We start from the raw sequence: 17,395 nt of genomic DNA, 5'->3' as shown, positions 1-17,395 counted from the left end.
ATAGTTAAGCTGAATTAGTAAATTTAAATATCAAAACAAATATGCTTGATCTTTTAGGCCAGAAATCCTTAACCCTTGGGTTCCATGGACAGATTTCATGGGGTCTTTGAACTTGGATGGGAAAAACAATTACATCTTTTTTTTTCCCACTGACCTCTAACTGAAATTCAGGATTTCCTTCAATTATTTTAAACATTATTCTGAAAAAGGGTCCTGTGCCTTCACCAGATTACCAAAGACGTCCACAACATAATGTTAGAAGTCCTTTTTTTAGACTCTAAATTTAGAAAATGCCAAACCAAGGATTTTACCATAATGAAAACAAAATTTAAATTTATATAAATATATAAATACATGCTTATTAATTCTATCACATGAATTTTAAAGGGCAGTAATTTTTACCATAAAGTGTCCAGTAATATGTTAGGTATTAGTAGATATTCATAACCTCTACCTTGGCTTAAGGGATTGGGCTGAGTGAAAAGATTGTTCAAATAGGATATTTTTGGAACCAGTCTTTTAAATATTTACAGGGAAATGCTTGTTGCCCTGCTCTGAGGTGTGAGTCTTCCTTTTTGTTGTAAAGGAAATGATTCAGCTGTGATAAATCCCACAGAATGAAAGTGCTTTCTTATACACTGTTCAAAGAAAACTGTTTCTGGGCATTTTTTGCATATATATTAACCAGTATTTGATTGTGGAAGGTGGTCTGGAATTTTAGTTTTTGTGAGTCAGGTGTTGTCTTTCAAGGGGAGATTGTTTTCCCACAGAAATCGCTCGTTGAAGTAGAGGAGAGACGAGTAGATGGACAGTTACAATCAGCCCCACCCCCCACTTCCCTGAGCTGTACAGTTGAAAACAAAATAAAAGCCAAAAAATACTCATTATGGCTTTTGTTTCAAACTGAAGCATTCAAACTGAAGCCAAACTAAATAATACCTTGATTATAAATTGTTTTGACTGAAAAAAATTACCAAAAAAGAAAAAAAAACACTTGAAAGAATGAATTTGACAAATACAGAACATAAAACAGAATACTGGAAATAGACGTAATCCTTACCTTTGGCTTGGCTGCAGCCCCACCAATAAAAGCTGTGTAGACAGAGGTGACAAACAAACGCACTGGTCTTCTACCCTGAGAGCACCTGAATCAAGTGGATTTCTTCTTGTTCTGCCCTTCACAGATAAAGAGTAATGAAATCCTAAAAAGTGGTGATCCAGGAGTTCACCCCAGTGCAGGAGGAGGAGCTTCATGAGCCAAGGTGGGCAAGCTGGAAGGCGCTGACCAGTGAGAATCCTAGGATGGGCTAGGAAGGGAGGGGATAAAGTAAGGCTCCTTCTTGGGAGGCCATAGATGCCTGCTGCTTCAGAGCAGGAGAGAAGTTCAGTTGGACCTCTTTGCTAGGATGGAGCTGATCATGGTGAGGAAATGGAATAAAATCTTAAGGAGTTTCATTTGCAGGGGGAGGGGCTTGCTTGGCTTGGGCTGCTACTGGAAAATGGCCACAGCTGGCAGTTGACAAGGAGAGTTAGAACCTGAAGCTGAAAAAGTGGGGAAGAACAGTGAGCCTTCAAGGATTCAAACTTCTGAAAGCAAAGGTTTGACTAGGTCACCTCCTTCCTCACTCAATAAACTCCAGCAGTTGGTATTATCTCTAGGATCATGTGTAAACTCCACATTTTGGCACTCAAATCCCTTGAACAACCTGGTCTCTTCTTATCTTTTCAACTGTATTTCCCTTCCCACATTCTACAGTCCAGCCACAAGAGTCTTCTTGCTGTTCCTTAAACATGGCACCCAGTCAGTCAACAAGAATTTATTAAACACCCACTATGTCCCAGGTATTCGGCTACTTGAGGGGGATATAGAGACAAAAGCAAACAGTTCTTGTCCTCAGGGATCTTATATTCTAGTCTAGACTCCTACTTTCTTTGAACACCCACTTCTCCATGAAGCCTGTCTAGGTCCCTCTGGGTCTCCCATTAAGGTTCAGTTGTATCTGTTTTATATTCTTTTAAATATGTACATATTGTCTCCCTTGCTAGAATGTAAGGTCCTACCAGGAGAACAATTTATACAACAAAGGCAACATTGTAAAGGCAAACAGCTTTGAAAAATTTAAAAACTCTAATCAGCACAATGCCCAACCACATTTCCAAAGTACTGCTGATGAAGCACCTACTCATCTCTGGAGTGGATACAGAATAAGCCATACATTTTTCAACATGGTCAGGGTATGAATTTGTTTTGCTGTACTGTCCATGTTTGTTACAAGGATTTTGTTTTTATTTTCCAATGAGGGGAGAAGCAAGAAGATTTAATAAATACTAATTAGGGGAAAAAAGTAAAATAAAATAAAAGTTACATTAAAAAATATAAGCTCCTAGGGGGCAAGTACTGTTTCCTTTAGTTTTTGTATCTCTAAGTGCTTAACACATGCATGTTGCTTGTTGATTGAGTTATAGTCTGAGGAGTTAAATTGTGGAAATAAATGAGAAGGTGAACTCTTTCCCTCTCCACCCACTCCCCCATGTACATCAAAACTCATTCCTCCTTCCCCCGCCCCTTACTGACTGACAAATTAGTTAGAGATTAAAGCTAGAGGAGATTCCAAAAGATTGGAAATTTTAAAATAGATTGAAGAAGTTTTCTATAAAAATTTAGATGCATAAGCATGACAGATATATGTTATGGCTATAAGGTAATGACATTTGGTTATTTTGTGGGCTTATGACCATCCATCCTTCTAAATTACTTTGTTAATCATGGCAAGTACATCCTGTCTAAAAGTGAACAAGTGTTTGTTTTCAAGGAGTGTGTGACTTTTTCCAGGTACTCACATTAGGGACAAAGGGAAGAGAATTTAAGTGTAACACTTCAGAATTTGTTGGGTTGTTATGGAAAAAAATTAGTTCATTCATACCATTTGTAGTTAGGGTAAAATTGAATAGAAAGGAATCACCAAAATGTTTCAGTAACTAGAAGAACTCTTGTGGTCTGTAGTTGGATAAAAAGGGTTCTCATGTTTGAGCTAAGATGTTAAAAAGGAATTTGTGTAGGCTTATGGAAGTTAGTATTACAATGGGGTTTTTTTGGTTTGTTTTGCATATGTGATGTTTTGGGGGGTTTTTGTCTTTTGTTTTTGGGTATAAGGATTGCCTGTTGAAGAAACTCCCTCTACCAATGTAGATTGACCATTATTTTACAAATTATTGTCCTAGAGAATTATCTGGGGGCATTGAGAATGTAAGTGATTTACCCACGGTCATACAATTTGTATCTATGAGGCAGGCTTTGAATGCAGGCCTTCTTGATTTTGAGGTCACCTTTCTACTCCATTTACCACCCCTGACTTCTCTTCATGGAATAAAGGAGATAAATTAAAAATAATTTTATAACTGAAGAAAAGATGTTGTGGGTGGAATATGAAAATCAGAACCCATCTGAGTAATGAAAAGATATTTATGTTCTTTGAGTCAGCATGTGTTTCAAATCTAAAGATGATGCCCAAGTGCTTCTGAGTTTAAAACTCCTAATATTCTGATAAATTCTAAAAAAATGACGTGATGACTCAGACTTTAGCAGCTCTCCGTGATTCACATTTTAATAGTTTTATCCTCAGCTTATGTGTTAGAAATGATAATAAATATTCATTGAAGCCCCATGCCTAGGACAGTGCCTTGTCAATTGCAGTAGCTTCATAAATGCTTGCTGGATTTGGAGGCTTCAGGGAGGACCATTGGACTCTGTGCATTACTCTTTTAGCCAAAGTTAGAGATAAATCAGCTTAGCCATCTGGGCAGAGACTTTACCTACAAAGAGCAAATGGTCTGCAGTATGTCTTCTTCCTCTGTCACTTAGGGTGAATTAGAAGCTATCATTGATTTAGTGGGAAGTCCTTTTTTCTGTCCAAAATCCTTTGGGCAGCTGACTAAATTCCACAGACCAACCACATTTTATAGGTGATTTTTAAGGGTTTGCTATATACCAAGAGTGGGTAGTCTGATATAGTGTAACAATGAGCTGGTCTTGAGGAAAGGAAGCTGTGGGATGAAGCCTCAGCTACATATATATGTATATGTATATGTAAATGTATATGTATATGTATATGTATGTATACACACACACATATATATATACATGCACACAAACATACACACATACATACATATGTGTGTATGTATGTATGCCTGCATGTACGTATACATTATATATAGATATGTATGTATGTGTAGGTAGGCATATATAGGTCATACAAATCCATAAGCTTCATGATGCTGAGCAAGTTACTTAATGTCTCAGTGCTCTGGGCAACTCTTTAAGACTAAAAGTTTCAGAGAATATGCAGACCCTCATTGGCAAAGGGAGTTTTCACACTTGGGAGTCCCCTATAACAGTGAAATCACAGGGTTACACTATACCTATCCCTATGTCTCAAATGCTGTGTGAAGCACTGGTGATAAAAAAGAAAGGCTGCCGGTATAACAGGAAGATGGGTAGGTTTAGCTATAAAGTTCCTTATAGCCTTTATCTAGTCATGATTATAGAACAAATTCATCTGGGAAACTATTACTGTAACTATGCTCTAGTACACTTAATGGATATGTGATCTCAGCTGCATGAGTACACATGACCCCTAACCTTATGTAATTCTTGCTTGTGAGAGAGAGAGAGAGAGAGAGAGAGAGAGAGAGAGAGAGAGAGAGAGAGCTAACTAATGATTTCATGAGTAATGTATAATCTTAAGTTTGGCTATTAGCCCTGAAGTTATAGTAAGGTGATTATGTCAGTTATCTCAAGGACCTATGATTTCAGCAGTGCAGGAAGCCCTTCCATGTATAATCTTGGCCGCCAGAGGCTCAGAGAGGTTGTGACTTTCCCCAGTCACCCAGTGAGCTAGTGTCATACAGCTGGTAAGAGATGGGATTTGAACTTGGGTCTTTCTGACTCCAAGTCTAGTGCTCTGTCTCTCATGAGGTTGTATTGTTCCAGAAATGTGGCTGATCACTATGAGCTTATGTTTCAAGATGATCTTCAAATCTCACTCTTAATTCTGCTCACTTAATTTGGTTCTGGTATCATTTAGATGCTTTATTCATACTGTTGCATACTATAGAGTACTAGAATTTGGAATCTGAAAATATCTAGGTTCAGGTCTCACCTGAGACATTTTTAGTTGGGTGACCATTACAAGACAGTTAATCTTTCAACACCTCATTCTCCTGCTCCATAAAATGGAGATTATAATAGCTGTGGTCCTCATGAGATTGACATGACAGATGTTATTTCATCTGAGTTATGAAGCTCAAAAAAAGTCATGTCTGTCAGGTGTCCTACAAACTTAAGGGTCAGTTATACTGCTGCCTGTTGGGGTTGCCTTATTTTATTGTTGCCACATGGTATATATTCTATGAGATTTCTTTATGTTGCTGCTATAATTTCTGCTTGGTCCCAAGAAACATTTAGAAGTGCCTCATTTGCTTTTCACATTCGTGAAGTTGTTTGGATGTGGTTGCTGCAGGAGACTGAGCTGGGTGTGGGGATGGGAATGTTTGAATGAAGTCTTAATGTCTTTTAGAATCTGCTTTTTCATACTCAGCACTGCCAGCCCCGGGAATAATAGCCAGCTGTTAGAAGTTAGAAGACATTGGAATCTCCCCAGAGCTTTAAAATGTCCCCAAGAATAGCCTTCTGTCTTAAATTAACTCAAAACTTCTACAGGGCTATGCATAAGGTGAGGTGCTAGGTGCTGGGGATATGAAACCAATTAAGAAAACACCTCTGTCCTGGGAGCTTATGTTATCTTGGGCAGGGCACACCATGCATCCAGAGAAGCCAGTAAAGGTAATCTGACAAGAGATGAAGCACTAATGACTGGGGAAGGGGTGGGATGCTCAGAGAAAGCTTAATAGAAATTAAAAACCCTCAGCTAAGGGAATACATAAAGCTGCAGTGTTAAGCTTGGGCCACCTGACTGAGGAACTTCAGTGTCAGATTGACAAGTTTGTATTCTATTTTAGAGGCAGAAAGGAACTACTACGGGATTTTGGTCAAGACAGTGACATATGGTCAGACCTGTACCATAGGAAGATTATTTTGGTAGCTAGGCTGCTAAGATGGCAAGATTCATTGGAGATTTTGGAGTCAGGGATGCCAGGTAAGAGACTACGACATTGATCCAAATGAGAGGTAATAACGGCCTGAACTAGGATGGCTGTATGAGCAGAGAGAGGGCGATGGATTCAAGCATTGTTTTGAACATAGAATCAACACAACTAAAGCAACTGTCTGGATTTCAGGGGTGAGGGAAAAAGAAGAATCAAGGATGATTCCTAGGTTATGAACATGGCTGTCTGGGAAGATGGTAGTGCTTTCAGTGAAAAGAGGGACTTCCAGAGGAGGGGTGGATTTTGTGAGGATGATCATGTCTCATTTGGTCATGTTGAGTTTGAGTTGCCAATGTTACTTATAGGTGAAGATGTCCAGGCAATTGGTCATCCAGAACTGAAGCTCAAGAAAAGGGAGAAATTCAGCCTGGACATAGAGATTAGAGGATTGTGTATAAAAGTAATGATTGAGCCCCTAGGAGTTGATAAGATGATCAAGTAAGAAAGTGAGTAGATGAGAAGCAGGCTTATGAAAGAACATTCAGGGACATCCACACTTAAGGCATGGGAGATAATGAGTTGGAGGAGTTCTTGGACTGGTAGAAGGAAGAATAGGCTAGAACTAGGGCCCAGAAGCTAAAGGAGAGTGTGCAGGAGGAGCAAGTGAACCTCTCTCTCAGTAGCTTTTGACACAGTTGAGGAGGAATATGAGGATTAAGAAAAGGCCAAAGGATTGAGCAGTTAGGAGATTGTTGGCAACCATGGAGAGAACAGGTTCGATTGGGTGGCAGGGGTTGGATTGTAGGCTATAAGAAGCTGAAAAGTGAGCAGGTGAAGAGGAAGAACAGGCAGTGAGTACAGATAGCTTTCTGAGAGGTTGGCATTGAAAGTAAGGCTAGATCTAGGATGATTAAACCCAAAGGACTTTAGCCCATTAGTGACCAAAAGTCTTTACATGACCTTTCAGGCAGTTGTAGAGAATGGAATCCATAGGAAAGCATCATCATGGAGAACATGATGAAATTCCAGTATGTTTCAATTGTGCAGCCTGGTCACCATCAGTGATTTCTTTGGTGATGGGAATTCCTGGTAAGGAAACTCTCCATAGGAATGCAAAACTGTGACTGCTCTTCACTTGATAGAGAGTTTCCTGGGGCACTAAGATGTTGCTGTCCTACACCCTGTCGAGGAAATGGAATTTGAACCTGGGTCTTTCTAATTCCCAGTCCAGCACTCTATGAATTATGCCATACTTCCTCCATTATGCCTCCATTATAGATATCCAGTATCAATGAACCAAGTACATTTGGCAGTATAGTTGCTTCTTAGATTCTTTTCTGGTACCTTGAATGTCTTTAATAGTAAGAAAAAATGAGTGTACCTCTAAAAAAATGAACAGGCTTCTTCCTGCTCAGGGTAGGGAACTTTGTACGTATTTGCTTTTTAACAAAAAAAAGTTTTTAACAAAAAGGGTTAATTTACCATTGGAACTAATTTGCTTTATAGTTTTTTTAAGCTTGAGAACAGTTCCTTTGTACTATCTTTTGGAATATATTCTTGAAGTTCACTGTTATCTTGGTTAGGTTCTTGTTATAGAAATATTTTCTTTAGGACAAAGAAATATTTTTCATGAAAGAAAGAGAATATCTTGAAGTACATATTTCAATATTATTTGAATTAGTCACGCTGGATTCTTATTCTTCTCTCATTTGTTGTACATTCTTGTTGACTTGACTAAATCTCATTTATGCCTTGATTTTTCCATGAGAAAACATGGGAAAGATAATATTTGTTTGCAGTCATGTGAAATCCTTTGAAACCATTGGTATTAGAAATCCAATTTCTAGCAAAAAAAATTGACATCTCAGGTGCGATTAAAGCATCAAAGATTAAGGTACATTCAAAGACTTCCAAAGAAAGTAAAAAAAAAAAAAACCAGAGAATTTGGTAGCAAAGGCCATCTCCCTCAGTGAGGACTTTGTGGAATCAACAAGTATTTACTAGAAGCCTACTTGAAACAGTGTGCTATGTTAGAAACTGAGCATGCAAAGGCAAAAGTGAGATAGTTCATGGCCTCAAAGAGTTCATAGTGTAGCTAGGGGAGACGCATACGTGGATGTGTGTTTGTGTATGTGTGCGATCATGTCATTTTGGAAGGAGAGCGCTAGCAGCTAGTGAAATTGGGAAAAGCTTCATGTGGCACCTGAAGGAAACCAGCGATTCTGAGAGGTTTGGGCAAGGAGCTGCAATGCATTTCAGTGAAGATTTTTTGGCAGCATCTCGGAAAGCCTAAGGACCCTTTCTCAGAATAATGGTTTTAGGTGTATAAAACAAAACACATACCCTTACAAAGGAAAACACCTATTTTCAAACACAGCTTTCAAAATAATGATGACGATGATGATGATGATGATAATAGTTCACAGACCTCTGCAGAGGATGACATTGATACCTTTTCACCTTAGAATTAGCAATATGCCTTAGTGCTTCTTCTAGTAATACATAGCATTTATATAGCCCTTTTAGGTTTGCAAAGTGCTTTATATGTTATCTCATTTGATCCTCACAACAACCTCACAAGATTGGTGTCATTATTATCCCCTTTAACAGATGAAGAAACTGAGGCTGAGAGAGGTTAAGGAACTTGGTCAGGATTACATAGCTAGTAAGGGTCTCCTTCCTGAAAATGCATTGCCTGCCTTATAGACAGAGAGTAAGTGGTTGTCTTTTATTTTTTCTGTCTTTTGTCTATATGAAGTTTTACAATATTAACAAATTGTTCTTTTCTACTTTCCTCCTTGGATTTAGTGAAGTCTTCTTATGAAAACAAATTACATTCTTCATTGCCTGTGTTAATGTAAATATTAATTTAAAGACCTCTCGTGATAGCTCATTAGATCAAATTAGTTGTATCTTGGTTCATTAGTATCATTTTATTTTGAGGTTTCCATTTATTATCATCTCATTAATAAATCTCTACTAAAGTCCTATTCAGTCCTATTCATCATGACAATGAAGGTGACTTTGATTCTTGAAGGTGATGCTAGCCAAGCATAGATTCTGACACGTGCTATCAAGCTGTAAGGGCTGCTGGTCTGGTTCCTATGATAAGACCATGCATCTGTCATCAGAGGACCAGCCTAATTAAGTATAGAGAAGCTCATCACCAGAAAATTGGCCCCTAGGTTAGGGTTAATTTCTTGGGACACAGCTTAATTTCATAGAACACGACCTGAGGCATGGGAGGGGTTATCATCATGATTGTTAGAGGGAATACGGGTAGATTTTGGATTCATTAACATAATAGGTTAAAATTCCCTGAAGTCTCCTATTTTAGGAAGTGCTTTAGGATTCACATCTCAGCTTCTCAGAAATATTCTTCTTAACATTAATGAAAAAATGGAGCCTTGACTGAATTTAAACTAACATGGCTTCCTTATTCAAATTTGGCAGTGACATAGACCAGTAAACTTTTTTCATGTATCATTCATTACTCTGGCATCTCATCTATCCTATCACCACTGCAGTGTTGAAGGTTGGGATATTTGGCAAAAGTTAGGTTTTCCAGAGTTTTGTTTTGTTTTTAGTAGCTCAAAAAAAAGGGTCATCACAGAAAACATAAGCATTGATCTATCTGGATTCTGAGATCTAAGAAAAGTCAGACTCCAAGCATAAATTTTTAATTGCTTCTTTTAAACATTTTCCTGTGTATTTGTATCCAGAGAACTCTGAATATGTAGGCAGATGTAATATATGAATAATATCCTACCTAGTCAGATGTAGGTATAAACTATGGTTTTAACAATTTGTAAAGACTTTGCTAAACTCCTATGAACAGAAAAGAATTTCATAGATTGAATTAGCATTTCTGTATTGTTGAAAAATATTGATGACTCTAGGTCCATTAACAATTTTTAAAGAATATGTGTGTAAATGATTTTTCATATATCTTGCAAAGGCCAGCAAGGTTTTATCTTAAATAAATCACACAAAGAACCACAGTTCTTACTGAGTCCATTTTTCTTTATATCAGATCTGTTTGCTTTTAATGAGTTTGCACATTCAACTGTTTCATTTTTTTCCAGGAGATTTTATGAAGATGGAGCAATTGTCTTGGGTGAAGAAGCAAATATGCTTGCTGGCATGCTGCTCGGGCTCAATGCTATTGATTTCAGGTAGTTAGTCTGTCAATTTCTGTATAGCTTTCAGGATTCTCCCATATAATTTTTTTCAATGCAATGGGTTCTGTTTCTTTTATTTTATTGTTTTTAGTTTACATGTAGGCAAAGGGATTTATGTTGTTTGAACTGGTTTTTAGGGATGGGGGGCAGAGGGTCTAGACCTATGATTTCATCAAGGTAGGGATCTCTTTGTGCGGAAATAACAATTATAAATAAATAACAGTTATGTAGTTCTTACTCTGTGTCAGGCACTGGCACATAGTAGGTGCTTAATAAGTGTTCATTGATTGATTGATAATTATTACCTCATTTTATCCTCATGGTCACCCTGCAAAATAGGTGTTGTTATTATTCCTATTTGACAGATGAGGAAACTGAGGCAAAGACTTGCCCAGAATCACACAGCTAGTAAGTGTATGAGGTCAGCTTTCAGCTCAGGTCTTCCTGATTCCAGGTCCAGCACTCTCTCCCCTGTGCCACCTAGCTGCCCCAAATGGTAGAAATTCTGTGCATCAGTGCAGATCAGCAATTGTTTAGCAATTTAGAGACACTGAGTGCTTAAATGACTAGCATATGGTCACACGGTATGGGTCCGAGGCAGGACATGGATCTTCCTTCTTCTACAGCTGGCCCTCTATAAGTTTTGCTAAGCTGCCTCTCATCACAAGGTTAGGTCCTAATATCTAATTAACATTCCTGGCTTTTTTTTTGTTCCAAACCTTGGTGGTAAAAATTCTAAAAAATGGTTTGTTTTCAGAAGGGAGTTTGACTCAAATGAAACATGAGTATCGGATGAGTAGTAGCCAATGCACAAATCTTCAGGGCTCTTGTACCAAGCACTGGAGTATGATCTGACTCTCTCTGCCTGCATTGGGATGTCTCCCTTAGAGAAGTTTTTCTTGAATGAGGGCGTGGGGGTTGGGTAGTGAGGGAGGGAGAATGTCTTTAATGTAGATGGGTTAAAGTGGCTTCTACACTGATATGACCAAGGTCCTGACATGGTATTTTAAGCCCTCCTGGTTTGTTTGTTTGTTTTTTTTAATTCCTAAGATTATACAACATTCTTGGAAATTGGTTCTTAGTTTGACAAAACTAACTTGGTTAGATTTTCTAGATTAGAAGTTCCAAAAAGTGATAGTGTACTAACATGCTACCCAAAGAGGCACAGCAGCATAGTGGATAGAGTACTGAACTTGGAGTCAGGAAGACCTGAGTTCAAAGTTCACTTCTGACACCTCCAAGCTGTGTGACCGTGGGTAAGTTACTAACCCTCTGTGAGTCTTGGACAGCTCTCTCTAAGTCCACAGACAGTTGTAGTCTGTGTTGGTGGAGGGAGTTCCTACGCTAACAAAATCACAAAGACTTGATATGTTGACTTACTACTGCATTTAGTTCTGAAGGCAATATTTCTTTTTGATTTAGCTTTTACCATTTACAATCTTTAATCGAGACGTAATGACATGAAAAGATTGTATAGTAAACAAATTATTCCTTCATTCTTCTGAGGTATCAGAACACCATAGAAATTGTACAGTTAGAAAAACTGAGATCATGTTAATGAAGTGTGTGTAAGGGGTAAGTGAAAAAAAATCTTTTAAGGTTTTGATTAATAAAAACAATGATAGCTCATGGTTACTGAGTTTCCTTTAATTACGAAGTGAGAGAAATGTTCTTTTTTTTAGTCATTGTTCCTTCATTACAGTAAGCATAGCCTCATTTTAAACTCATTCCTACCCATCTTAATTCATGAAAATAGGTGCCTTTTCAACTTAACTAGTCTAGGAGGAAGAATTCAGTTAGACTGAGCATAACACTGACGTGGCTAGAATTGTAGGCTCGATTTTTCTAAGAATAGAGTTTCACACAAATACTGTCACTACCATTGGCTGGTTATCTGTTCAGTGTGTACCACTGATCACAAGAGGAAACTGGCAAAAAAAATATGGATTTAAAAAATGGATGGCTATGGGTTATCCCAAAAGCAACTGAATGTTCATGTGTCATATAGTCATAGAATCATCTTTGTAAAGAAAAGAGAGTACATGCAAACCATGTTCCATTCCTGTGCTCTTGCTATAGAGGTTCGTTTTGGGTGGGAAGGCACACTGAACTGAATGGATAAAATGTTTAGAGAATTATGAGTTGTAGGATAATAAAAAATTTAAGATTTCTCTTTGAAAATACAGCCCATACTCTATTAATAGTCTGAATTGCTTGCTTGTAGAATATTAATAATTTTCTTTTTCATAATCTTTATTACTAAAGGTAATTTCTATGACTTTTACATCTCTAAACTAAAAGACTTTCTTGATTCTTGTCACCCAAATTCAGAAATCTAATTTTGATGAGGATCCTTTCAACTAAAACCTTAGGTGATAGAATCATGCAATTTTGGAAGCAGTACAGTAGCTTAGAGGTCAGCATAGTATCTTTAGAGATTATGTAGTTTAATTTGCTCAGTTTTACAAGTGGAGAAACTGAGGCCCAGCAAGGCTTAAATAACTTGTTATTTAAGGTCATGCAGCTAGTGAATGGTAGAATTGAGAGGAGAACCCAAAGCAGTTAGATGCGGTGATAGTTTATTTTGTGTCTATCCATTTTTGGTACTATTTCTGTTATTTTAAAATATTCAAAGCCCAGAGAGACACTGTGGCATAGGGGATGGAGAAGCTGGTTTCGGAATCAGGAAGGCCTGGGGTCAAGTCCTTTCTCTGACACATACCACCTTTGTTTTACCATGAAAATGTCATTCAGCTTCTCAGGGCTCTAAACAACTCCTGAGACTTTAAGTTCTATGGGAGATTCCAATTTTCACTGATGGGAAGAGTTTCCTAACTAGGAGTTAACCTACTTCGATGAGATCTCAGGTCTAGTTCAAGAATAAAATTCTGAATCAAGCCTTAATTTGTATAGACAGCATTAAGAAGATCAATTCTTCAAAAAGGGTAATTTTCTTCAAAATATCTTACTTTTATTTAAGATTGAAGTAAGCCTATGCAATATATAGAAAGATTTATCTAAAGAGAGCACATTGGCATTCTTGTAGAAATAACTTTTCAAAATCTAATAAAAGAAAAAGAAAAATATAGCTCCAAAACAAAAGAATATTTGTGGGACTTGATTATTTTTCAATAAGGCACTTTTAATATTATAGAATCCATCACTGTGTGAAATTACTTGTTAGGTTTAGAAGTATTTCTTTTGAAGTTTTAGTTGGCAACAACTAAAGATGACTTAACTTTAATCTACCATCAATTTGATGACAAAATCAAATGATTGTAAAGCTAGATTTCCTCTTTTAATTTATTTTTTTCAATGTAAAACACTTATTGATTGTTTCTATTGTTTTAGCTTCTGCCTGAAGGGAGAGGGATTGGATGGCAACTTCCCAGCTGTCATAGACTATACGCCATATTTGAAGTTTACCCAAAGGTAGCTCATCTTTTCAACTATTGCTGTATTAAAACCTCGTTTTGTGTTTATATAGCTCGTATTTATTTCTTGAAACTTATGTTATTCTAATAAATTTTCAAATGCCTTTGACAGCCTGTTGTAGTCAAGAAACTATGAATATCTGTATTTCCTTCCATTGTGAAATTACAATAATTATACAACTGTTACAGACTGGTCCCAAATAGTAGCATCATTATTAATTCATTACCAGCATAGTACTGTAAAAAACACCATAATGAAAAGATGAAATCAAATCAACCCTGAGAATGATCATAGGGTCATAGATTGAGTTGGAAAAAAGACTGTAGATATCATCAAGTCTCACAACTCACATTACAGATAAGGAAACTGACCACTAGACCTTAAGCCAATCAACAAGCATTTATTAAGTGCTTAAAGTATGCCGAGGACTGTGCTAAGCACTGGAGATTTTAAAGAAAGGCAAAAATGGAGTCCCTGCAAAAATGGAGTCATTTACATTGTATTGGCTTGGCCAGGGTCCTCCATCTTCTACGTGTCTGAAGCAAGTTTTGCTGACCCCACATCTGTCATTCTAGCCATTACACTGATGTCACAGATCGAAATCACTAGTCCAAAGAGGGATTGTATGCATCTGACAGATGGGATAGGATACTAGAATCATAAAATAATAATGACAATAAAATGGGAAGAACATACATTTACCAGCACATCAAACTGAAGTTAAATAAGATACTGTAAAATGTGTTTAATGGGCTTTGTAGCATTATAAACAAAAGCAAAGAATCTTTCATTACAATATAAACTCCTTAAGGGCAAGGATGCCACAAAGCCCAATTATCTCATGATAGACACAAAGTATTGAATTGATGCATTTAAGAACAGGAAATATACATTAGTTTCATTTGCTTTCATGGGCCACTCTGCATTCCCATTTTTTATAATTGAAAGTGGTCTGATTTCCTTCCATTGTAGTACTGTAAGTACATATGTTGTGCATTCTCAGTGTCTATGCCACAATTTGTCATAGACACTGAGAATGGACATCATATGGTTTCAGCAATATGGTAAGATTCTTATTCTAGATGTGTATGGCTTTGTTCGTATTCATCCAGAGCCTTAGAGCCTCTTTGCACTAGGTCTTTAGTTCAATTCTGCAAAGATGAGAAGCTTTGATTTGACTTGAGTAAACAAATTAAAGGTAAATAGTATGGATTCTTCAATTTCAAAAGTTAGTTTTACATTCAAAGGTTGCCTATAAATAATATTTATTTGTTTATAATGCTTTGTATTTGTAGCTCTGATAGCATCAGCAGTGATGAAGAAGAATTAAGGACTTTGGGAAGCAGTGGTAGTGAAAGTAGCACTCCAGAGAATATTGGTCCTCCTTTTATCATGGATGAAAACAGTTGGTTCAACAAGTGTAAGAGAGTTAAGCAGAAGTATCAACTTACCCTGGAACAAAAGGTACTTAACTAATTCATCAGAAATCGATGTGAGCCTTTACCTCAGCCTAAACTTATTTTTAATAACATTTTCCCTGATTACATGTAAAAATTTTAACATTCTTTTAAAAAATTTTTGAGTTCCAAATTCTCTCCCTTGCTCCCTTCCTTCTCCCCTTCCTGAGACAGCGAGCAATTTGATTTAGGTTATACATGTACAGTCATGTAAAACATTTCCATATTGGTCATGTTGTGAAAGAAAACACAGGCCAAAAAAAAAAACAGGGAAAAAGTGAAAAATAGCATGCTTTGATCTGCATTCAGACTCTGTCAGTTCATTCTCTGGGGCAGATGGCATTTTTCATCATAAGTCCTTTGGAATCGTCTGGGATCATTGTATTGCTGAGAATAGCTAAGTCATTCACAGTTGATCATTATACAATGTTGTTCTTATTGTGTACAATGTTCTCCTGGGTTCTGCTCACTTCACTTTGCATCAGTTCATGTGAGTCTTTTCAGGTTTTTCTGAAAGCATCCTGTTCATTTCTTATAGCACAATAGTATTCCATCACAATCATATACCACAACTTGTTTAGCCATTCCCCAATTGTTAGGCAACCCTTCAATTCCCAGTTCTTGGCCACCACAAAAAAAGAGATGCTATAAATATTTTTGTACATAGAAGTCCCTTTCTTTTTTCTTTGATCTCTATGGGACACAGACCTTGTAGTGATACTGCTGAATCGAAGGGTATGCAGTTTGATAGCCCTTTGGACATAGTTCCAAATTGCTCTCCAGAATGGTTGGATCAGTTCACAGTTGCACTAATGGTGCATTAATGTCCCAATTTTTTCACATCCTCTCCAACCTTTGTCATTTTCCTTTTCTGTCATATTAGCCAATCTGATAGGTATGAGATGGTACCTCAGAGTTGTTTTAATTTGCATTTCTCTAATCAATAATGATTCAGAGCATTTTATATGACTATAGATAGGTATCTTTGATTTCTTTATCTGAAAACTGCTTATTTATATTCTTTGCCTTTTTATCAATTGGGGAATGACTTGTATTCTCATAATTTTGACTCAGTTCTCTACAAATTTGAGAAATGAAGCCTTTATCAGAGAAAGTTGCAGTAAAATTTCCTCCCAGCTTCCTGCTTTCTATCTTGGTTTTGATTGCGCAAAGCTTTTTTAATTTAATATAATCAAAATTATCCTTTATATATCTTGTAATGTTATCTTTCAATTCTCAGACTAAACTTACACTGTATAATTTCAGCATTGTTGTTATTCAGTTGTTTTCAGTCATGACCAACTCTTCGTGACCCCATTTGGGGTTTTCTTGGCAAAAGATACTGGAGTGGTTTGCCATTTCCTTCTCCAGTTCATTTTGCAGTTGAGGAAACTGAGGCAAACAGGGTTAAGTGACTTGTCCAGAATCTCACAGCTAGTAAATGTCTGAGGCTGGATTTGACCTCAGATCTTCTAACTCCAAGCCTGGCATGCTATCCACTGTGCCACCTAGCTGCCCAGAAATTCTATAGTACTTGCTTAAAAGAGATTTTAATAAAATGATCTTTTAATTTCTTTCTTTTGATGTTCTTTTTGTTCCTTCTCACTAAGAATGTAGGAGTTCATCAGCACATGAGTTAGACTTTTATTGTTTGACAGTTCCTAATTTAGTGCCATATTTCAACAGCCTAATCTTCTTTTCTTCCACATTCTGTTTATTAATATTCATAGGACACAGAATCTGGAAAGGATCTTTAGGATCATCTAGCCCATTCTCCTTATTTTACTGATGTAGACACTGAAATTTGAGCATACAGACTGGCAGCTCTAATTCCAAACTGATGGCCTTTCCCACTCTTTGTGATTTTAATCTGTGTCAGTATATGTGACATTCATTGGATTTAGATAAAGCAATAAAATTATGTGACTACTTTTCTAAAACAATTAGATATGTGTACTTGTTGGTTATTTTCAATTTATTTTTAAATAAAGTTTTTATTCATGTCTTTTGTTTTTAAATAGTCTGACTTCCCCCTATATCCTTGCTTCCCAGAGAGTCATCTCATATAACAAAGAATGTTTTTTTTTAAGAAAAAAAGAGGAAAGGGGGCAGCTAGGTGGTGCAGTGAATAGAGCACCCACCCTGGAGTCAGGAGGATCTGGGTTTAAATCCGGCCTCAGACACTTGACACTTACTAGCTGTGTGACCTTAGGC

The 17,395-nt window shown here is 37.0% G+C and overlaps 2 protein-coding genes across 5 annotated transcripts in view; one reads left to right on the top strand and one right to left on the bottom strand.

Moving 5' to 3' along the window:
- The window catches only part of LOC118849937 (ATP-dependent translocase ABCB1-like), a 496,364-nt gene extending 495,154 nt beyond the window's left edge, over nt 1-1,210 (bottom strand). The window contains exon 1 of the mRNA XM_036759036.1: nt 1,061-1,210. The gene's annotated coding sequence lies outside the window, so the exon portion shown is untranslated. The remainder of the gene's footprint in view (nt 1-1,060) is intronic.
- Nucleotides 1-17,395, top strand: part of RUNDC3B (RUN domain containing 3B) — a 121,441-nt gene that overhangs the window by 63,830 nt on the left and 40,216 nt on the right. For all 4 annotated transcript variants that reach the window (XM_036759048.1, XM_036759046.1, XM_036759047.1 and 1 more), the window contains 3 exons: nt 10,194-10,283; nt 13,641-13,721; nt 15,020-15,188. In XM_036759048.1, the coding sequence (XP_036614943.1) occupies nt 10,194-10,283; nt 13,641-13,721; nt 15,020-15,188 (340 nt within the window). The remainder of the gene's footprint in view (nt 1-10,193; nt 10,284-13,640; nt 13,722-15,019; nt 15,189-17,395) is intronic.

This window comes from Trichosurus vulpecula, chromosome 5, assembly GCF_011100635.1.
Source record: "Trichosurus vulpecula isolate mTriVul1 chromosome 5, mTriVul1.pri, whole genome shotgun sequence".
Classification (NCBI taxonomy): domain Eukaryota; kingdom Metazoa; phylum Chordata; class Mammalia; order Diprotodontia; family Phalangeridae; genus Trichosurus; species Trichosurus vulpecula.
The sequence above is the reverse complement of the archived record's forward strand: the minus strand, read 5'-3'. Positions and strand labels throughout refer to the sequence as shown.